Source organism: Rissa tridactyla, chromosome 2 (genome assembly GCF_028500815.1).
Source record: "Rissa tridactyla isolate bRisTri1 chromosome 2, bRisTri1.patW.cur.20221130, whole genome shotgun sequence".
NCBI lineage: Eukaryota > Metazoa > Chordata > Aves > Charadriiformes > Laridae > Rissa > Rissa tridactyla.
This window is the reverse complement of record NC_071467.1, coordinates 124,694,961-124,718,761: the sequence shown is the minus strand read 5'-3', so window position 1 is coordinate 124,718,761 and position 23,801 is coordinate 124,694,961. Positions and strand designations below refer to the sequence as shown.

Genomic DNA, 23,801 nt, shown 5'->3' with positions numbered 1-23,801 from the left:
ACCACTCAGAATCCTTCATATGTCAGCAGCTTGGGGAAAGCAATCAATTGTTTTGTACGGCTAGGTGAGGAAAAGAGCAGCAGTATTAACTCTTCCAAATTATACTTGGCAATACCCATTAACATGAGAAGACAGACTGCTTAGGTCTTCTAATGCTTAGTGTTGTAACTATACAAAAGTAGAGAACAAGCAGTGAATTTTCTGCAGCACATTTCTTTCATCTAATGTCTTCATTTTTGGAACTATTAGCTAATTTTCTGTTTTCAACTTCTTCTTCTGTTTTAAAAGAAATCTCTCAATATAAAGTTCTGAAGCAAAATAGAAAACTCAACTCCACTAAGTTTTACTACTGTATTTATCACAAGATAACAATAGTCTCTAATCAGAATTACCTTCGTTGGGAAATAACGTTTGGTCTTGAATTGCTTAAGGAAAGAGGAGAGGAAAAACGTTGTAAAGAATAATATGACAGACCAGAAGAGAACATCTGGAATATATGGTCCATGATGGCCACAAGCTGATCCACGAAACACACCATGAAATTCTAAACATTCCTGCAAAGAAAAAAACTACTTAAATTTCTACATTTTATTCATTTAGTACATTCAACCTAACTTGCAGCTTTTCAATATAAAACACATTTAAGAACCTTCACAATCCCAAAAAGGGTGTTCTTTCCTTCATCACTACCTCATCCTGAAATGCCAAAAATGTGTGCTGTCTGTTCCAGAAGAGCCACATTAGCCATCACATTATTTCAGAATGACAAAATGCTGGGAAATGCCCAAGAAGAAACAACTACTTTACATTCACCTCATTTCTATTCTATTTCTCAAAGCATCACAAGACTGAACGTATAAATAAAGACTGAGGACTAAGCCTAGGAAAAGCAGACTATCCAACATCAACTTTCAAGCTAATGAACATAGAAAAGGACCACCTCAGTTTCTACCACCTCTTTATTCTTGACTTTGTTTTGTCCTGATACAGATAAAAGTTTCTAATAAAGTAGAAAAGCATCATAAATAATGGATTTGAATAAAAAAGAAAACAAAGTCAGACAATCCCTACCCAAAAGGCTCACTAAAATGCAAAGTAAAGAATTAAAGTAGACACATGGAGTACAACAGATCAAATAGTCGGCAGCAGCACTGCCACAACCTTGTCTTCAAACAGGCTGAGTTATCGAAAACTTATGACAGAAATTCTCTGTGTTAACAATCTACTTTGATTATAAGCACCAGCAAATCCTGAATCAGTTCTGTCTCTCTGGGAAGACTAAAGATGCTTAAGAGAATGAAGAGGTATATAAAATAAAAAATAAATAGAAAATGAATATTGTAACCGTTCAAGAGAAACTGCCACCCTAAGTGATTATGGTAGACTAGAAGCTGTTGGTGGTACACAGAAAACACTACAGCTAAAACTCAAGTAAAGCACTGAGGCTTTTCATAGTATTTTTGCTGTGCAAAACACCTAGTTTCAGTATGAATATCTAGGTTCAGACACAAGGACAGCCCATAAACAGATGTCTACTGCCATCTTAGCCTAAGATGGCCAAAGTAGGCACACGCAGCTAGCACACACAACACAAAATCTCTACCAGATCCAAACCTTTCAAGATGTAGGTGAAAACCAGATGCCAGGGTATGCAAAGTGACTGTGGACAGCTGCATTTAGGCAACTGAATCCCACCCAATGATCGACTAAATCAGTAAAAATGTTTCTTCCTAAAAGATTTCAGTATCACTTCCACACGGTAACTTTCCTCCTCTTCACCTACCCACAAAATTAGATCTCAGTATGAAATATCCAGTTCAGAAGGTAATGCTTTCAAGCCTCTTCCTTCAAATAGCTCTTCTCCTTTTCTTTTAACCTTCAGTTTTCCAAATAATTATTTTTTTCCAATCAATATTTAGATAGTTTCTTTGTTTGTGTTGTATTTTTATACCAACATCTAACAGACTGATGAAACATGTTTTGCTACCACATTTTAACTGCAGATTCCATCTTAACATCTTCTTAAAAATACAGTTTTAAAGAAAACAATCCAGGTTCAAATAAAGGAAGAAACCAGATGAAAAATATTAATCAAGACTGGTACTGTGTATGTATTTATTTTTTATATGCACACACATATATACATAGCTTTTACATACTCACAGGAACTGTAAGGTTACTCCATGCTATATTTTCCACAGATATATTCATATCCCTCCACACCTGCAAAGTTTCATTGCCGGGATTCTCGGGCTCAGAACACACACATCTGAAGGGGAAGAAAAAAAAGCTGATATGCTTTTAAGCTGTAAATGCCAAAATGCAGTGATTTTGCAGTAGTTTTAAAAATCCTAAAGAGTTTAAATCAGAGTTTATCCCAACCTTCTATGAAAGTAGCAGAGCACAAGGCATGACATGAATTTGCATGACATGAACTAGCATTATCGGAGGGGTGGGGAAAGTGATGATGCAAAAAAGCAACTGCTCAAGAGGTTGAATGGATTGGACAAAAAAACCAAACTATGTATTTTAAAGAATTACAAGCAGGCAAAATGTTGACTTTATTATTTGACTGATCTGCCAGCTTTTAAATAGCATGACAACTGAAAATAAAACAAAACAGATAATATACGTGGACTTCTACATATTGTGAATTACAGATGAAGATAATAATCCAAATGACACCACTTTCCAACAACCCTATACTAACATGTATTGTGTAATTTCTAAAGATTTCTACATAATTCAACTTGGCACAAAGAGTTTTCTAAGTGTACAGGTTAAGGTTTTTAGATTTCTATACAGCATTAACATCCCACAGTGAGTCAAACTTCAATTAGTCCTACTGTACACCAACATAAGAAAAAACAGAGAGATTGAAATAGTTTAATTTAAATAATTGGTGTAGATGACTCAGTTTCGGCAACTCCTTTTCAAACCATACATGTCATTATCCTCTAGAAGTTTCCAAGTCTTTTCTAAAATTTTGGTAGTTAGCCATTTATGTTGCATTTGGCATGCCTTCTGATCTACATATGGCCAAAAGTGGTCACTCTGAAATAAGACACAATTTTTGAGTATGTAGTGGGCTAACCTAAGATATAAATGCATAAGTTGCTCAGATTTAAAGCAACTGCATATATGCATTTTTAATAACTTTTTGAAAAAGTAAAAGTGCCCCTCCCTACTGCAGTTATCCTTTCTGTCAGAGAGACTGACAGAAGTACTCATCAGTTAAAAAAAAAAAAAATAAACCAACTGTAACACATTGAATATTGATTTAATGGGATGTTTTCAAATAAAGCTATTCAAGCACACCAAACTGTAAGCTTGACATGTAAACAATTACGTAAAAGAAGAGAAACAGATAATAAGCAAGAAATAAGCCTCCTTTTTCTCTTTTGAAAAGCAAAGAACCAGGGCAACTTGCATCCTGAGAGTGTCAAGGTCAAGAAGGAAAAAGCACTAAATGTGCACAGGCAAAAAGAATCTAGATTTGCAAAGCATAATGTTTAGGGAACTTAAAAAAATTAAGAAATAAATATACTTTCCTTTCATAACTGAATCCTAAAGTAACAGCAAAAGGAAACAGAAGATTGGAAAGCAGTAATTCCTAGAAGGTAGTCGCAAACAGAGTAACTTAAGAATCATCAGAAGAGAAAGGAACTGCAACAGTAAGTATGATGAGACAAAAAGAAAGCATCTTTACTTGCTGGTCAAGGCAGTAACATGAACAAGCATGCCGAAGGAAGACTGACAAGACAAGTTTCTAAACAGACACAATGAAGATACAGGATGCCATCAAGTAGATAAGTGGAAATCCAGGAAGAGAAAGAAAAAACAGAAAATGGAAGAGTATTTGAGAGAGTCTTCTGGCTCACTTAGCTGAAGATGCTTGTTTCGCACCCTCTTCCCCCTGCAGGTACAGAGAGGGGGGGGGAAAAGCGTGCAATTGTAAAAGGCTGGATCTCCCACAGCTTTGTGATAGAAAAAAGATACAGGATAAACCAAAGCTGAACTCTGTGGCACACCCTTGAAGACATGTGTGACATGTCACAGAGCTAAACCAAGGAAATGTCACACCTTCCTCTCTCCACCCTCATGTTCCTCCACACCTATGCTGGTGTATCAAAACACAATCAGGTGCAAAGAAGGTCTACAGTATAGTTTCTGCCAGATCAGTGAATTTAATATGCTCACACGGGAGTCCAGTGAGGTCCCAGAGCTGTCCCCCTGCAGCCCATGGAGGTCCACGGTGGAGCAGAGATACACCTGCAGCCCATGGAGGACCCCACCCCAGAGTAGGTGGATGCCTGAAGGAGGCTGTGACCCCATAGGAAGCCCGTGACGAAGCAGGCTCCTGGCAGGTCCTGTGGCCCCATGGAAAGAGGAGCCCACACTGGAGCAGGTTTGCTGGCAGGACTTGTGACCCAGTGGGGGACCCGTGCTGGAGCAGTCTGTTCCTGAAGGACAGCACCCCATGGAAGGGATACACGCTGGAGTGGTTCGTAAAGAACTGCAGCCCATGGGAAGGGCTCACGTTGGAGAAGTTCATGGAGGACTGTCTACCATGGGAGGGACCCCATGCTAAAGCAGGGAAAGAGGGTGAGGAGTCCTCCCCCTGAGGAGGAAGGAGTGGCAGAGACACGTGTGATGAACTGACCACAACCCCCATTCCCCATCCCCTTTCGCCACCTGGGGTGGCGGTAAAGAGAAATCGGGAGTGAAGCTGAGTTTGGGAAGAAGGGAGAGATGCGGAGAAGGTGTTTTAAGATTTAGTTTTTATTTTCTTATTACCCTACTCTGATTTGATTGGTAATAGATTAAAATAATTTCCCCAAGACAAATCTGGTTTGTCCATGATGGTAATTGCTCAGCAATCTCCCTGTCCTTATCTCTACCCCCAAGCCTTTCATTGCATTTTTCTCCCTCTGTCCAGCTGAGGAGGGGGAGTGGTAGAGTGGCTTGGTGGGCACCTAGTATCCAACCAAAGTCAACACACCACAGGTAGGTAATATACAACCACCACAGAAATAAATGAAATATAAAAAGAGATACGCCTAAATAGCTTGCTTATTGCTTTCCTTAAAGGAAAACAAGTTATTTTTGTAATGATAGTTTTACTGCTAGTTACTGTGATGAATAGAAATAATATTTCTACTTAGTCAGGAAAGAAAAAAAACCCAAAACTATTGTATTTTCTGTTTTTCTTCTCTCAAAAAAAAAGAATTTTTTTAAACTCAAGTGTTCCCTGTAATTACAGTAGAAAGTAACACTGTTTGAAGATGTTAACTCCCTGTTCAAAGCATATGAAAGTTGCAGAAGCTCTCCATGAGATAAAATACCTGGAAATAATTCTCACCCAGGTGGGGTAAACTATCATGAGTTCTAGAAGCGTTAAGGCAGAACTCGTGTTCTGACCTTTAATCTCCAGGGTGACCTTTAATAAAGCTGCAACTAAAGCAGGCTTTGTCACAGCCCCTCATCCCTTCCAACCACGCATAGCTAGCACAGAAAATTCAATTCCACAGCATCCTGAATAGAATTTTTCTAAGGTTTCTCATACCCATACCACCCCCAGCATTCCTCCTACCCTTCCACGGAGAGGCACACATTGCAGTTTAGTTAACGGTATGTCTCTATACTATAAACCTTTTCCCTACGTATTTTAATAACAGATAGAAACGTGGTACTTACGAATATAAAGTCAGTTTATCCAAATCATTGTGCATATTGAAGGCATACACTTCTCCCAAATGAAAAAGCTTTTCCAATGCCTCATAAATAAATATGATGCATATAAGCGCTGCAAAAGCTTCCTCAGTAAATCGAGTGATGTAACACACAAGGCTGCTGGCATCTGTGGCTACAAGCACTATGCATAAAAATGCTGTCCACAGACCAATGCTAGTTCGCAGGGAGAGGTAGGAAAGACCATAATCCCTGTGTGAAGAAACAAACAGAAGTATTAACTGAGCTCAGAAGTCACCTATACTATATTCTATTTGAAAACCAATACTGAGGCCAAGCTCTGTAGGTAATTCACCACTTCTCTCATCCTTGATGTTAGTTCTGAAGGAAGCAGACATTTTTCTGTCTCATCTTCCAAAGTAAAGCAACACTGCAAGACATTTCTAGGACTGAGGGTGCAACTACCTAGCTTGGGGAAGCATCATGGTGACAATCCTTCCAGAACTACCTAGATGCTTTCACCTAGAGGACAGACCAATCCCTGTTTACCCCTGCAGAATCAAAGCAAACATCTCCACACAGTGAAAACATAACTTTCATGAATTCCTAGCCACATCTTATCACTGATTTTCTCATTAAGGTGCACCAGTGCCTTATAGCTTTGCCAAGTCACATCCATCTCTTAAGTCTCTTGCCGCTGCATTTACATCTTCATGGACATCCACATTGAAGACACATCCGCTTTCAACTACAGCTATTCTAACAGGCTAGAAGGTTAGAAAGTGCATCAAGCTAATACAAACATCGCTTACCTGCAAAATTTAAATAATATTTTTTCAAATACTAGAACTGGTCCGGTGCTCCCCAAAATTGTAAGAGGTTGCCCAGCAAAGAGAGAATAGGCAATCCCAGTTAGTGAGGCTCCAAAGAGAGACTCTATTGCACTCTGTTTGGGGGAAAAGAAACTGCTGTAACTATGCTGCCTTTCAGGTTAGTGTTTAGCATCACATCTGCATAAACACAGTTTTAAAATGCATTAACTTAGAAACAAGACAAGATGTAAAAACATTGCAATTAATACTGATGTTTGAAACAAGAATAACTTAACACGGTTTTGCAGTAACAATACCATAGACAACAGATTTTGAAAACTTCACTCCTGAGAAACATAAAGCCATCCAAAACCATGAGAACAAGTTACTAGTCCTGCTAGCTATGGAGGAAAAACATACCAACAATTACTACAAGTTTGAACAACAACAACAAAAAAAAAAGTTACTCAACACGTAATTTATGGAAAGCATTATCTGTCTCTGCAAAGAAAATAGATATATCTACACATTGCAACATACCTGTACCAAAACATGATACGGTGTGCCGTATCATACCTGCATCAGTTAACCAAGCATTACAAAATAAAAAAAACTGACAGGTGGAGGTGCGGGGGAAATTACTGAACAATATCGGTTTATGTATACATGACACCAAAAATAGATGAGCAGTAAACCAATGTCCCACCTGGTAATGCATTTTTTTTCACTGAAGTAAGAGATCTGCTTCAGTTCTTGAATTAAATGTTTTACTATAACATTGTCTGTTAAAAAAAATTACAATGCACCTCAAAAGAGAGGGGCAGGACTTTTTCATTTCTAAAATGATATTAATGTTACTTGAAAATAGTTAACTACACCACTTACAACTAATCTGTAATCCATGACTTCTCATAAAGGGTTCCTGGTGGAATTTTTGAGTGTTTGTTATTTTGCAATTATAGAAGCCTAAGAAAACAATATTTATGCAAACTTAAGCTCCAATTCAGGAAAGCATCTAAAACTGGGCAAAATGGTTTGCTGAACTGGGGCTATTCAAAATGAAAACATTGAGTCCTTTGTTCATTACATTGGAAAAAAAAAAATATATATAATCTCAGTCTCATGTTCTATTACCTTTAAATTAGTGCTTTTGGTTAGTCAATGCATTAACCTTGGGGCTCTCAATCAAGGTGGCAGGGACAGGAGTACTGTGGAGGTGATGACCTCTGGGAATGCGAGGGAAGGTTTCAAACACAAACTGTGTACCTTACAATGTCAGCTACTGTGCTTGAACATGTGTGTGCAGTAACTAAATTTTATATTCAATGATGCACACCAAGTATCTGAAGGCAGGAACAAACCCGCAAACAATTCCAGACAGCTAAAAGAAAGAAGGTGTTTAAGAATCAAGCTTTAAAAGGAGCATATTCTCATAATTATACATGATGTACATACAAAAATTACATCAACATTTTGATAACCACTCCTACATTTAGAGTGGCAAAAACAGCACACAAAAAAGATAAAACTTATTTCTGTATTTGCTATCAGCTTGAAGTGCTATATCAATAAACAAAAATCTGAGTCAACATCATTACTTGAAAGAGATAAAATAGTTAACTAAATTTTAATATGAAAAGCTTGAAAACTGATCTAAGTATCAAGAAGAATGTTATAGCATAATAAGCTTTACCAGGATCACAAAATTTGTAAAGGACATGTCTGAATACATCCTTCCCTCCCCCAAAATGACCGAGCCTTGTTTCTTCATAACGGATTTAAAAACAGAAAATACACTTCAAACTAGTTTATTCACAGGCCAATTGACAGAAACACTAAGTTATTAACATTGATGTCTGCTGTTAAGTATTCTTTCCCTGCTCCAAAAACCAAAGTGCAATGTTATTTTGGTTAAAAAGGTGCTGGTGTTATCTACTGCCCAACATAACACTACCAAAATTTCATGTGTACAGTTTATATTCAAGTTTTTTACAGTGAAGAGTATTTTCTGCTCATAAACCTTAGCCACTTTCTTTCATTGTTAACAACATACCATTAGTGAGAACATATACGTATCCTGTCCGTTATTTAAATACACAATTGACTGCTACCCACACACTGCAGGCATTATCATCCTCGTAGGCCTACTACTCAAGGCCAGTACATGTTCTTGGCTATCCACCTTGAGCCTCTGACTTTGCCTAAAGTAGGCCTAGTGGGATGGTGCACCTTTACTGCCATTCATTATTTTTCAGTAGCCAAAAAGAAGGCAATGCAAGCCCTTTCTCAATTCATGAAGCCATTCATCCAATAAGGCAGGATAAACATTTTTTTTACCTCCACTGTGCATCTTCTCCTGTTCACATGGGTTCCCCACATTTTCCACAGCAATTACCTTTTGGGGAAGGTCTGCTTTGGGGCAGGCTAATCAAGTGCTGTGGGTAAATTCTTCAAATACAAGTATAAATAAATGAGACAAATGCACACAGTGACTTGCCTCTGAAGATCTAAAAGCCTGGCCACTACCATTCTTTGTACTCACTATTCTGCCTTGTGTAGCTTCTCCCAGGAGCCCTCCAAAAGTGATTACAGGAGACATACAGGCACAGTATAGGAAAAGAATCGAGGCCAGGCACTGCAGGCTTAATGCATCCTTGAAGTCACTCAAGAAAAAAGGTGCTTTCCTTTGGATGTCAAGTATCAAACCACCAAAAAGCCTAAATAGGTGAGATGAAACTCGTCAAACTGTACACTAAAGGATTCTAGCTAGTTCAAAACTATGGGCTACACATGACTGCCAGTGCCTATTGCCAGCGCAAATTAGCTATTTCATAATCCAGATTAAAGCATAACAGTTTAAAATGTAAACGAGAACTTTATCTATTCCAAGTCAGCAGTATTCCAAACATAATCAAGCAAGTTACCCACATTTTTAAAGCTGGCTAGGTATTTTTGTATATAGGCTAGATACTGATAAAATATCTTTGCAAACGATTTTACCTAAATAACGTATTAAGTCAAATCTGTTTTATGATATTCAAAACAAGGAACAGAAGAAATATGTTAAATTTCAACCAAGACCACTGCATTGATACATTTCAATATTACTACTCCAATAAGTAGATGTAGCTTTTTGATTTGAATTCTTTACGTACATATGGTTAGGTCCATATATAAATTTAGGTCTACCATTTTTAACAGTGTTCTCATCTGAAATATACAGACATTCTACAAATGAAATACAAAACCAAACATATATAAGTTAGTTCAACTGTAAATTTATTAGCTTTAATTACAAAGCTTTGGGCAGTTTCCAAAATTTTTCAAGACTCCAAAATACTAGGTATAATTTGCACCTACAAAAAATTGATTTTATTTTGAATTAAAATAAGAAATAAAAATAGTCCATTTCTAAGAAAAACAATAGTCTTATCTAGGGATAATTCTGTGGGCAGAAATGAACTTCTCAGCTCCACATACTGCCTGCAAAAAGCTGAAAAAGTAAGCGTAACAAAGCCAAAATGATAAAGATCAACACCAATGTTGTAAAGTCTTTCTTGGAAAGGTATGAGAAAGATGCATTTCATTTGGAAGTTTATCATTTTGGGGATAACAACATTGTACATCTTTTCCAGAATTTCTCAGTTGATTTAATCTCTACTTTCTCATCTGACATATTAAGGTTTAACGTTAACCATGTACTTCCAATGTTTGGGGCTTTTTTGGCAAATATTTCAGAATTAACAGAGAACAACGCAACTCAACTGAAAGAAATCCCTTTAATTTTATTTTAGATCTAAAAGAAACCTAACCAAAACCAAACCAATACCAAAGTATTTTTTGCCACTTTATATTCCTTGTTGCTCCATGTCATACATGTTTAATAAAACAGATTTGCATTAATGGAAATTTTTAGTACATAGCCCAATACTGAAAATTGTATATTCCTGCTATAATTACGATAATTGCATGCTCTTGACAATTAAAAATTAAAACCCAACTCTTAAAATTCAGTTAGTTAAATTAGGCAGCATCTTGTATGAAATCCCTTGCAAATGTGTTGAGAAACATTGCCACAGGCTTGAAAATGCTTTAAGCAGACTGGCATTTATAGGCAAGAATCCAACACTTGAAAAGGAAAAAGGATGTGCTCTGACACTTCTACCATGATTTTTTATGTTCAAATGTCATCATTAAAAACTGTGGAGATTTATCACTTTTATTTCATTATGGTAGCTAGTATTTAGGGAAGTGAACACACCTTCCAGTTCTCTCAAGTTCAGGTCCAGCATGGTGGCCTTCTTCTTTGAGAGTCTCTCCTGTAGGAGTAGATCCATTTGGAAATTTAGGTACCTTCCTTTTCTCCTACAGGACAAAAAAAAAAAAAAAAGAAAAAGAAAAAGATAAAATGCTCGTACTTTGAAACTGCCTCTACACTAAAAAGTATAATTCAAAGACAGCAGGCAGAGACTCTACACCTTCCAAACCTTTTTCATGCTCCCAGCTTATCAGCAGTCCTCCATTTGCCAAATTAATCTTTTGTTGAGTAAAGATGACTAGAACCAGTCATCCCAAAAAAGATCTTATTAGCACCTTGCACAACAATATTAATCTCCCCTCTTTCTACAAGAAATATGTCCCTGAGACATGATGAAACAAAACCTATCTTAAGACATGGTAGAATTTCAACCATGAGGTCTAGATATTTTTAAATACATTTTTCCTCAATCATTTCCAGAGCAGAAGCCTCTCGCTTCTAACAGAAACTGACCTCACTTGATGACACACGCCGTATTTAGTTGAAGTATAAATGAGAAGTCATTCCAATAAAAATGAGAAGTCATTCCCTTATTGAGCAAGCTGCTCACCAGCTCCTCATAAATTTCTCAGCAGAGCTTGCTTTCCAAAAACCCCTGAGCCCTGCTTATTTTGGAAACTATTTAAGCAGTAGCCTCAGGCTATTCATGAATAAGCTGCACTGCTGTCACCCCTCCATTCCACCCACTTCCCAAACCACCACAACGTCAACCTTCTGAACCAAGAGCACTGGGCTCTACTCCCACTTTTGATCCTGGCAGCAGGAATCTCAGTTGCAAAGAAGGGGAAAGGGAAGAAATCAGAGTCCCTCCTAAGGTCAAGCTTCCCCCTTGGATCCCATTCTAAGCTTCTATTGCAACTGAGCAATATGATCCATTTTTACCTATTTCATAAACATTCTGTGAACATTACATGTTAGCCGATATACATGAAAACATTTCAATCAATGTTGTATGCAAACATACATTTTTATATGAATTACAATAGTCTTGCTGATCATTGTTAGAATAATAAAATTTACAATAGGAACTAGGGTACAGTTTCAGACCAATTCTCCTACATCCCACATGAACTCATTTCAGTATTACAAAAGGAAACTACTTTTTCTTCCAAACAAATGTGTGGGGTTTCCTAATGCTTTATTGAAGTTTATACTCAGCACACGATTTATTTGCATTAGGAAATGGCATTTTCGAAGTAAAAATCATGTGAGGTCTCTAATGGACTTTTTTTTTTTTTTCTTTTACCTGGGAAGGAACACTTTTTGGTGGCTCAATTCGTATAGACGGATCCCATTCTCCTGGAGGCAAGACTGTCACTTGGTCTAAAAATTCATCAATTCCCGACAACAAATCATTTCGGTCTTTTGCTTTATAGGCAACATCATGGAATACCTAGAAGAAGAAAAGTACCCAACATTCTTTTTTTTTTTTTTAAAAGAGGAATTGATTTCAAGGAACACTACATTATTTTTTAAAAGGCATGGGAAATTTTTTAAAGGTACTCAGAAGTTAGGCTTTTACTATACTTGCACACTTTTGCATTAAAAACTACTTGTATGCACCCCCCCTATGGAACATAAAATAAAGAAGTTTTATCTCCAAACTCAAAAGGAATATTGAGTTGATTTCTAGATTTTTAATTTAAAAATTAATCTTCAATATTCAATTCAGTAAATCAAGTTCATGTACTATTGCCTGAATAATTCTGCCCCACAGTCACTGTGCCAATATGCTGTGCTAAATCAGAACAAAAATACTTTAAATAAACTTGCTTTTTGGTTTGAAGGTTATATTAAGAATAAGAACTTCATTTGTTTACCTCTAGCTTAATTAATTTTAAAAGACTTCTTAAAAAGCACACAAATTTCTGGTTTACATTTCCAAACTTTAAAATTGTTCTAGAGTAAAGAAATATTAGAATTTCTATCAGGTAACCATAATAATTACCAGCAATTCAGTAGGTGGCGCTCAATGCAAAGTTAACATTAAAACATCCTAATTTCACTCAGTCTTTAAAAGTGCAGATTCCCCTGTGCTCTTTAAAACCATCCACCATGGCTCTAAGCGTATGACTTCAAATGCCTAGTAAAATTCTAATTTTAGTTATTTTACCTCGCTTTAATAAAAAAAAATAAAAAAATGTGATGATTCACACGTGTTCTTAAGCTTTCTGTCCTCAACACTTACGCAGTTTGTTGTGTCCTTTTTGACGTACAGTTATTCATGTCAGATGCAGTTCTATTTAATGGTTCTATTTCCTAATTGAATACAAAAATGAAATCTATACACCAAAGCTAAAATATTTTTTTCAGAAATACATTTAGAATTTTTTCAAGAAAGACAAGGGGAAAAGTTAATTTACCATTATCTAATTCACTAACAAAAGAAATAAGTTTCCAGTTCTTCATTTAACCAGTTTGGGGTGTGTTTGTTTTGTTTTGTTGTTTTGTTTTTTTTTAAACTGTCACTCTGGAGTACATTTATTGAAAACAGTCAGTAAATACATTATTCTAGACTTCTGTAAAATACATCACTCACGTCATCTGTCATAAGTGTTGCTATTGATCTTCCAATTTCATGGTACTGTGGAGCTTTTCCTGCTGGTCCCAGCAATAAAAACAAAAAGCTGTGGAGAAAGCAATCGAGATGAATTCAGCTGACTCATTGGAATATACTCAGAGGGTTCTTTCAAACTAATTTTTAAAGAAAATTTAGTTGTGAAGTAAGTATACCTTCTTCACCATTTCAAATCTTAAAGACTGCTGCAAGACTAAGAAAAGACTTGCCTCAAAATCGTTACTGGAAGGGACTCGAATCCTGAACCAAAACTACTCTGAAATCATCTTAGTTAAGCCTAATTTTTCAACTCCTTACAATGTCGTAAACGTAGTAGAAATCCACAGGCTAGAGCTCAACGACTATTTCCTCCAGATTATATGCCTTACCGACATTCCCACTGGCAAAGATCCCTTAGGGCCTTGGAGCTTTATGACCTGTTCTAGCCTCCCTGATGATCACCTCTTACAGGAATTAAACCCCCTCTCACTTGCAGTGACTGGGTACATCACACAGCAGATGCATACATGCACCTCAAGCGACACACTGGACGTATTTATATAGGCATATCCTCGTCCTGTGCCACTGGAAAAGAAGGGAACCTGCATTTTGAACACCTAAGAAAGTCAAAGTGTCATTTTGGGAAGGGAACCCAATCTGGGGGCGGGTCACAGCATATGTTATTCCAATCACAATAATAGTTATCACACTTTTTTTTTGTAAAAAATACAAAAACAAGCCAAACTTGAACAGGACTAGTATCTTATAAGTTCAAAAGGATACAAACCGAAGAGTCAACCTCAGTAATTCTTTTCACAACCTTCTTCCTATACTCCATGAAAATGAAGTTCTTAAGTACAACACATTTGAAAAAAGTAGTGCCTTCTTTCACATCGCACTACAGAAAAGCTCCATGTTATTTTTCCTTTGCAAGTTAACTACCCTAACTGAAACTGAGATTGCATCTTCAGAATCAAGTATGTTATTCCAAATCTGCAAGTGTACACCATTCTGCAAAATTCAGGACAGGATAATTTTAGCTACGTTAATACCATAATCCATTTGCAGAAATTTGGAAATTTCCCAAGAAACGATATGAGCATTAATGTCAACTACCCTCTGAAAATTCTCACATCTATTTATAAGAACACTACCAGAATTATTTTTGTCTTTCATTAGAGTATATAAAAGTTACAAAGATAAACAGGCACCTTGATCACCTATAAAACATTTAAAAAAAAAAAAAACAAAACACCAAAAAACATAAATATACAAATTTATGTCAAACACCACAGAACAGCCCAATACATCAATGTGCACAGAAAATGAAATGTTATCCATGACGACTGATTAAATGACCTACTATCTGCATCATGGGACCTGCATTTTGACATTTTGATCATCTGTGGTAAATACACCCACAGTATACTGGTGAGACCCATGACTTTGGGGGGATGGGATGGGTGCACCCGGCTGGATGGCATATTGCATTGGAAAACTGATTCAACGGCTGCAGATTGGTTACCCCAGTGTCAATCCTGTAGATCTGGGCATATAATTAAGAAAAGTAAATTTTTTCCACCACCTAAGTTATTCATACACAGCATATTTTTATATAAAAAGCAGAGGTTCAGATTTAGACTTAGTAGACTCTTCCCCACTGTCAGGCTGTGTTGTGCTGAAGGGAACCATAACAACCTTCGTGCCCCTCCTTGAAATGGCAACACAAGCTTGGAAGACTCATTGCTTTTACTCCAGGTCAGGTATAAGTTTCAACTTCGACAGTTACTTAAGACAGCATCATTACATGTATTTAAAGCATTCAGAGAATTTTATAGCAGATCTCATTCCTTCAAATATTGCAGCAAGTGACTGGCATCACGTTAAACAAAAGTCTACATTTCTTGAGCTTAATAGAGCATGTATAAAAATTTACAACTATTTGAAATCTTAAATATTATTATCTTATTGTATAAGTAAAGCCAGACTTTCCAGGCATGTATTTACCGTGTAGGAACCGGAACCTCTGTGAGACCTGAGAGAAGCACAGCAGGGGAGAGCCTCACAAAAGCAATAATAGGTCTTTCTAAAAAATCTACTTCTCCCACTAACACATTTGATGCTTCTGCTCCTGAAGGTATTTTCCTCATGAAGTTCATATCAACCTATTCATACAAAGATGAAACAAGTGTTTATTCCCTTACGTTTGCTAGCAGAAATTCTATAACAGAATTGTAATTTTATAAGTATTTACTAGATATTTATGCTACAAAGAAAAATAAAAAAGCAAATTAAATACCCCACAGTACAGAAAAGACAAACATATGTAGAAAATATCAGCCAGACAGTCAACTAATAATAAACTGTCTTCTAAAAGTCAGAATTACTACCACCTACTATACTCTAGAAGACTCCAAACCGCATAACCACCTTTCTAATATTACTTATCACAACAAACATTCCGTCATAGGACATAACTTCACAAAACCTATGCACAATTAACTAAGGAGAGTTCATGTAATTACACATGGTTTCTAGAATGGAATTAGTTATTTCACAGCTGCATATTTCAAATATGACATAATTTTGAAAAGTAATTTGTATGTTTATGTTTTCATCCATAGAGAATATAATGGCTGAAAATCTTAACATTCGTTTCTGTACGTAATTGCAGAAGAGCATTAGAAAATGGTACAGCACATGAACTCTGTGTTCACATACACACACACACAAGCACCAGTTACATTGCTATCTAGAGAACTTACAGATGGCCTCTTGAGTCCCACACCAAGTGTGCCACAACTACAGTGCCAGGAGGCTGACTCCTGCCCAACAGGAGACAAGGCAGGTGTACAGAAGGACGGGCCAAGCAAAAACATAAAAACTGTGACAGAGCAGCAGGAATATATGGCACCTGCCATGATTAGTGAGAACTACAGTGTAAGTTAGCTTTCCTTAAACATAATTATTTAACTTGTCAAACCAATTTTCTTACAGTGTTCCACAGTACAGATGACACTACAGACTGAGTTTTATAGTAAAAGCCGTAATAGACCTTGCCCAGCAAATTTAAATTATGAAAGAAATACAAGGGATTTACAGTATTACACAATATTTCCCTCAGAAACTGGTATTATACATTCCTAATGCTTAAGATGTACAATAACTTTTGTACAGCAAACCCATAAAACATATAAAGTAAATCCCTTTTAAAAGCCCTCTTAAAAAAATCCATTCTAGAAAAAAAATGTTGCAACACCATCTACAGAATTGTTTTCATAAGAGTTTTTATAGCGGATCTGAAAATATCTCCCTCTGCATGAGAAGTACAGCGGCTGCACTCCTGAAGTTACCAAATACTGAAAAGATCATCAAACAACATGGAAAATTCAGTCCCACTGGGAAAAGTTAGCCTATGCCATATTCTGACACTTGCACATAAAAGTTATGTCTTAGTACATGTGTCTTGCATACGCTCATACAGATGTGTATCTATATGTGTCTTAGTTGTAACTAAGAGGGAAGTTACAACCACCGTAGTTATTTTGTGCTAAATATTAAGGTACTTAATGTTATTTACCTTGCTGAAATCAACCGTGCTGTTTTCTCTGCTGCCTCCTGTCCCAGTACCTTTAACGTCTCCACTTTTCCCAGTGTCTAGATTTCCAGGCGCTGACTGTGGAGATGCTAATAGCCCTAAATTAAAACAAAGGAGACAAGTTCAAAATTGTGTATGAAGTTAAGTGAGTATGAGACACTACCAAAACTCAATGTGGCAGCTTGCTTAAAGCAAATGTGCAAGTCATTCAGTAAGAGTGCCCTACATTAGTATCATAAATGCAACATTAACAAGTCGTTGTGTTGTCAAAATAATGACATAATTAAAAAACTTAAATATTGCCCAAATGATGGCCATTTGCAGAACAGTCACCAGAAAACAAGAGTTACTTTAATTGCAGAAAAAATAACAACTGTTGAGATTTTAATCGTAACCGCTCTAGTAGTTAGTAGATAGCATCTTCGCTATATTTAGAAGTCCTCAAACACCAAAAGCAAACACCTCTGCTATCTAGTCTGCTGTGCAGCAGTTAATTCAATTGTAAAAAGCCTCGGCAAGCCTCAGGCTACAGCTACAAGGAATGATACCCTAGTAGTTAACTAACCTGTACGAGCAAATAGTGTACGACATGAAGGATAGACAGCTTGCAAACCCTAATTTCAATCAGCAGACCAAAGCTCCAAGTCTCGTTCTGAGCAGATGTTACCGTATGAAATGCTCTCTCTACCACATTAGCTAAAGAGGCATGTACAATGAAGTTATCCAAGTTAAACGTACAGCTTCCTTATAACATCTGCACCAACACAAAACCATTTTGTGTAGCTTGCTACGCTGCTAGCAACACTGAATTGCAGGTTCAGTGAAAGATGCAAAAGGCAAATAACCCAGGTGTTCACAACACACTGAATTCCATGTTGCGCCATGGTTACCCCTACCCAATTATCATTTAAAAGCTGGCCTAGGCATGCATAACCAAGCCCAATCCCATCTTTTGCGTTACAGAGCTTTTACTTGTTCAGTTTAAACACACACTAGAAGTGCATTTGGCCTTGCTTGTCTACACTAGACCTTTCAGATGTGGTGATAAAACATGCTTTTAACATGCTTTCAAAACCGTATCTAGACAAAGACTGAAGTCTAAACTTTATATTACTTGCAGAAAGTTTGTATTTAGGTCAAGCATCACTCTAGTCAAGATAAAGCTGAAGTCCTCACTGGCTACCTTTTGGCTACTGTTCTAGCATAACTACTGCTACATAACTACTTGCATCCCTCCATATTTATAATTTAGCACTGTAACATTTTTGTGCATTTCAAATGACAAATGAATTCACTTTATTTGATCCCCAAATTTATTTTCAAAAAACTCTTTCAAAGAGTCATCGTATCAATGAAAAACATGCAGGTCCGAGCCTTTACCATTAATTTTCATTCTTACAGTTCATAGGGATATAAGTGGTGTGGGTAGTTTTTCCTGAAGCAAAAACCAAATGAAGTTAATAAGCTGTAATTTCCCGTGTGAATCCTAACATGCACAAGTAATTGGCTAGTACTATAAATGCTACATTCAGTTAGCTAGACAAAAAAAAAAAAATCACATTCTACCCTTCTGCTAAGATGTATGCATTATTCACAAGAATAACGAACAGCGATCAACCACCTGTGAAGTCAGCTGTTCAAAGTATTTAACTGCATAAGAGTTGATGTTAAAATGTGTTTGTAGGACTAGAAAGAGAACAGAAATATTAAACAGCTGTTGCAGAGGACAACCATAATATAGAAGTTTATACATATACACTTTTTTCACACCCCTACGTAAAAATAAAGGTAGCTGAAGATGTGCATGACTGATAATGACAAGCAATAACGCATCATTTTGCACTTTTCACCATGTGAGCAAAAGCAAGCAGAGAATAGAACAAAGAGTGGAGAGACAACCAAGGTGGAGGATGGAAAATAAAGATTCTACATACTAGCAAACACTAATTTATTATGTAAGTGCTGAAGTGACACTGATTCTTCTAAAAGGTTTGCCTTCAAAATTTCCCCAACCAGTCACAGTTAAGGTCCACAAGTCTTGGCACTGACACAGGAACATTTATCTGATCCTAAACCATGTGTAAATAGTTTTCCTTTCCGTTGGTCTCGCAGTTGGACAGACTGCTGTACTCACATGACAGTACTGCTTACAGGATTTCTGACCCGAGCAAGCATTTCCATATGCTACTGCATTTCATTACGCATATCAACCAATCTGACATTTGCAGGGAAACTCAGAATAAAAAATTCTCCAATAGCAAAACACTTTCACCCACATCTCACACTAATAAAAGAACTTATTTCCTTCTCTTCTCCAATTCAGTAGATACAAACGAAGAGGCTACTGCTGAAAGGAAGACTACCTCGTAGTTTTTCCAGACTGTGAGGCACAGGAATTCTTCTGATCTTACCAAGCTACCAAGGGGATCATTACAAATAAACAGTACTCTTCTTGATGTTGTGAGGCAGATATACCACCTGCCTCTTTCAAAAGACAACTGTGGACTAAGTCTTGAGTAAATTTGGATTAATACCTCATCAGATCACTTAAAATATTCATAGCTACACCTTGACTAAAGATCATGTGCATTTTCTAGCCGACTACACTTAGTTTAATACTGAGATCACAAAAATCTCATCTAACCTACACATTAGAAATAAGAATTAGAAATGAGTTCAACACCCAAATGTGACTATTCCAATATAATTATGTTTATATAGGCAAAATTTATGAAATACGCAACTTCCAAATAAAAAGTCAGACCACATTTGTATTTGAGGAAATTAAAACCAATTTTTAAAAATAAATTCCAATGCAGCCTTAATGTGGGAAAAAAAAATTACTCCTAGAAGGCAAATATGTAAACCTTTCTGAATTAATATTTTCAGTAAGTAATTAATGTAAGAGCAAAGTTGTTATAAATATTATTTTCCTCAGTTTTAAAGTATATTTATCAGTGAACGAAAAGACCCCTTAAACCAGGCTGCTTTGCTGTTGATCTCGGATATTAAAAAAGCTTAATGATGCTGATGAATTAACAGTGCTCATCTCTAGCTGCGACACAGCTTTCTTCCTAGCTCTACCTATGGAATTCATTATTCAACAGTTTCAAAGATGAGAAAACAAAAGCTGTTTTTCAACTGATGACAAAAGAAAAAAAAATTGTTAAAGAGAACCCTTTGCCTGATTGACTTACTATGAACAGATGACTGGCTGATAGAAAGTAAGTGATAGACCGAAAGCACGTACCTCTTCTCCTTTTACAGTAATTCATGTTAAGTTCAGTAACCTTCCAGCTAAAGACTAAAAAATAAAGTCTGAATAGCTTAAGGCCAAGGACAGATGAACGCTAAACAGAAGAAAGCCACCTATTAGAAAATTAACACAGTTCCTCAAGTTCAGAGGAGGCAAACCCAACTCAATCATACAGACATGGAAAAAGTATTCAGGTTGCAATATTCTGAATTACTAGAGTGGTAATACAGACCATAATATATAGTGGAACAGACTAAGAAGTTTGTTTTGGTTTGTTTTGTTTTTTAATTTATTTTTTTTATTTAATACAAGGAAGATGACTTCCTCTTCAGGGTTCCCTTCTGAGCCTGTCTCCTAAGACAGAGACTAGTCCAGTTGCAGCCCTGAGGTCATAGTCTGAGAATGTCTTCAAAGGCATCTCTAAGGAAAATTTGTCTTTCTGTGGTCAGATGATTTCTTGAATTAAAAAGGGGGAAAAAACCCAGAAAACAAAAGTGTCTTCCATCATTACTGGTGTTCATCTTTCTCTGGAAAGACTTTTATTTATGGATTAACTGGGAAATCATCTCAGATTTTTCTTTTATGAGAAACATCCCCTTGAGGCACAAAAGCAATCTGAACATGACTTGGAGATTCTGGTGGAAAGCTTTATTAGTGATAATAATAGCATCAAGTACTTGATCTTCATTTGTTTGCCTTCTCTTCGGTTCTAAAGTCCTTGGGTCTGGCATTCCTGTCAGATGAGTAGAAAAATGAGAACTGGAAAACCAATTACAGCTGTTATTTTACTTCTGGTTTTTAATTACCTTTGAAAGATCACCCATGAGCGAGAATGATCTTCATGTGAATCCTCTTAATTCCCCATAAGGAAGTCAGAGAAAGTTTTTTGTTTGCTTTTCTGAATCTAAGTAAGGATGGTGCCCCTACTCCAACTCAAGATGACAGCCTACAACAGTTTGCTCTTTCCTTTTCAGTGACTTAGGTGCAAAATGTGACAAGGCAGATAACCACAGCCTTTCCTCTGTCAGCATATTTACACTGCTCTATGTAACAGGCTGCTCTTACTTATTAAACAAGTGACGAAGGAAAACAAGAAAAGCCTCACTGAGGCTTCCTCCCCCCCATACGCATAGGCATAAAGCAGATAAACCTGCAAGTTAGATTTTGGCAAGAGAAATTTCTGGGCAGGAGAATTTCTTCTTCGGGCAGGAGGAGCCTGAAGGCTAAAGAGAAAGGTGATCCCTTTAAAAACATCATCTATCTAGAAGAATCCTGAAGTCTTTAGATAGGTGATAATTTTTGCAAAAGTAAAGCAAGTATAACAGTATGTATGCAGACTGCACAAGTTATGAAACATTTACTAAAATCTATTAAAGAAACCTTCAGAACTTTCCATCCTTTCTCTCAACTTATCTATAGATGTACATACCTTTTTACCTTTTTAAAAGTAAAGAAAGAGTTTTGCAAGACAACAAGTTAAACTGCTGAGCTCTGACCTACAATTATAAACTCTTAACTACCTAGTTTGCAAATCAAACACAACAAGCAGTATGATGTGACTGATACTAAAGCAGTGTGCTATCTGGAAACCGTACGTGAACTGAACCTGCCAGTTCCATCATAAACTACTCTACTGGTTTTAATGGCCCTGTGTTTTAAAAGCACAAAAGCAAAAATAAAACTGCTTAAACACTTCATGATACAACTAAACTACAAGCGCCACTGATAATTGCATTCTTCCTAATTCTTTTCATATTCATCTCTAATACTTCACTATGTCTTCAGCTGTAGCTATGTCAGGATATCAAACACTGGTTTAAAATATTAACTCAACCACTGACAAAAACAACAAAGCAAAATCTGACATGAACTGTAGGTGAGTGAAAGGAAAAGGCCACCATTTTTGACATTTTGCTTATATATTATAATTTACAACCATATTCCTTTTTCATTACGCAAACGAAGGTTAATTAAAGAATTTTTTTGCTGGTTTTAGTTAAAAGCTAAAAAGTTAAAAAAGCCGAACAAGAAAACAGTCACAACTGAGAAGAAATAAAACATGCAGGCAGAAGTAACAGTCATCGTATTCCTTGGTGCCCAAGTTATGTGCCACAACATTGCAATGCAAGTGATCCAGATCCAGAGAGCATCACACATGGACAGCTTAAATTTTGATAGTTGCCTGGTGTTTTGACAATATTTTCCTCTGTCTTCTTTTCCTGGCTTTCCTGCACTTCTAAGTCCTCCTCAGGTGGGTGGATTATTACTGAAGGAATATCATCACTGGTAGGCGACACCAGCAATTCCTTGCCCTGAAGTGGACTTGGCTGGGCACCTGTGGTTGGCGGGTGGCTGCAGGTAGGACTGGAGGGTGGTGTGTTTTGAGGGGTAGTTATAGGGGTTGTACACCTTGAGGCTGCCGGGGTTCCAGCTCTTGAAGAAGGAAGAAGGTAATTGAGAAGAACTGACAAACGGTTTTCTCCTCTCAGGGAAATATTTGAGGCAGAGAGACCTGTTCGCAAAGAGTGGCGGGAGGCTGAAAGGCCTTCCCCTGAGATAAAACAAATGAAACACCATGAGGCTTACAACAGGGATACACTAAAAAACCAGAAACCAATACCCATTAACAATTTACACAGTAAACTGCAAGCTTTACAGGCCAAGTGTCATACCCATGCAAGTATGGTAAGAGTAAATCTGATTTCAAACATTAGAAAAGTCAGAAATTACCGATAAGTCTAATTAAAACGCCAAAGATATGTGGGAGAAGATACTATCTTAAAATCAGTAAGATCTGTTAATATAACAACAACAAAAAATTGTGTCTCTTGAAACTGACTCATAAATTTTCCTAGAAGAATTTCTCATTCCCAATTGCACAGCTTTAAGGCCATCCAAAAAAATACATTTAAAAAAAAATCATTAGCAGCCAAAACATTACAAGACTTCACAGTTAACTGCATCCGTTATATACCAAGAACAGTTAATTTCTAAAATTAAAATATTCCAAACGAACATGATCAAACATATCTAATCATGTTAAATGCAGCTGTCTTCCAATAAAAGTCTTGTTTTAATAAGAAGTTTCCTAGACAGCTGTAGTCTCAAAATACTGAAGAGGGCACATGGATGAGATTATAGTCCCTTCTCCATTTCTTCTTGCTGTGCCTAAAACAAAACATGTTTCTCAAAAATCCATTGTTACTTTCCTTGCCCTATCCAGTTTCAGTGTCCCACTAACATAGTCTTAGCATGGTGCCCTCAGATTTCAGTTTGTAATGGATTTCAGTTCTTCCTTCAGCTTACTTCTCCTACAATCCCTGAAATTAAAAACATGCTGTTTTCACGTACCATGCCATCAAGCAAGGAAACAGCAAACTAGGCATATTTAGTCTCACACCTATACTAGGCCTTACAGAGACCAATACGCTGAACGACCCTAGAAAAATTTACAAGGAAGCGCAGAAAGTATGCCGAGGTAAAGGCCACATACATTTCCTCCCCGCCTGCCCCCCCCAACAATGGAAGAGCGGATCCTACAGATACAAACTTGATTTAAATTAAGAAAG

At 36.8% G+C, this 23,801-nt stretch overlaps 1 protein-coding gene across 8 annotated transcripts in view; it reads right to left on the bottom strand.

Moving 5' to 3' along the window:
* The window catches only part of SLC4A7 (solute carrier family 4 member 7), a 101,886-nt gene that overhangs the window by 16,656 nt on the left and 61,429 nt on the right, over window positions 1-23,801 (bottom strand). For 7 of the 8 annotated variants that reach the window (XM_054191060.1, XM_054191061.1, XM_054191064.1 and 4 more), the window contains exons 7-17: window positions 22,415-22,783; window positions 16,959-17,074; window positions 15,386-15,543; window positions 13,361-13,448; window positions 12,068-12,214; window positions 10,765-10,868; window positions 9,046-9,220; window positions 6,504-6,637; window positions 5,698-5,943; window positions 2,164-2,269; window positions 393-554 (exon numbers count right to left, since the gene is read on the bottom strand). In XM_054191060.1, the coding sequence (XP_054047035.1) occupies window positions 393-554; window positions 2,164-2,269; window positions 5,698-5,943; window positions 6,504-6,637; window positions 9,046-9,220; window positions 10,765-10,868; window positions 12,068-12,214; window positions 13,361-13,448; window positions 15,386-15,543; window positions 16,959-17,074; window positions 22,415-22,783 (1,805 nt within the window). The remainder of the gene's footprint in view (window positions 1-392; window positions 555-2,163; window positions 2,270-5,697; window positions 5,944-6,503; window positions 6,638-9,045; window positions 9,221-10,764; window positions 10,869-12,067; window positions 12,215-13,360; window positions 13,449-15,385; window positions 15,544-16,958; window positions 17,075-22,414; window positions 22,784-23,801) is intronic. The other variant, XM_054191065.1, reaches the window with a different exon arrangement.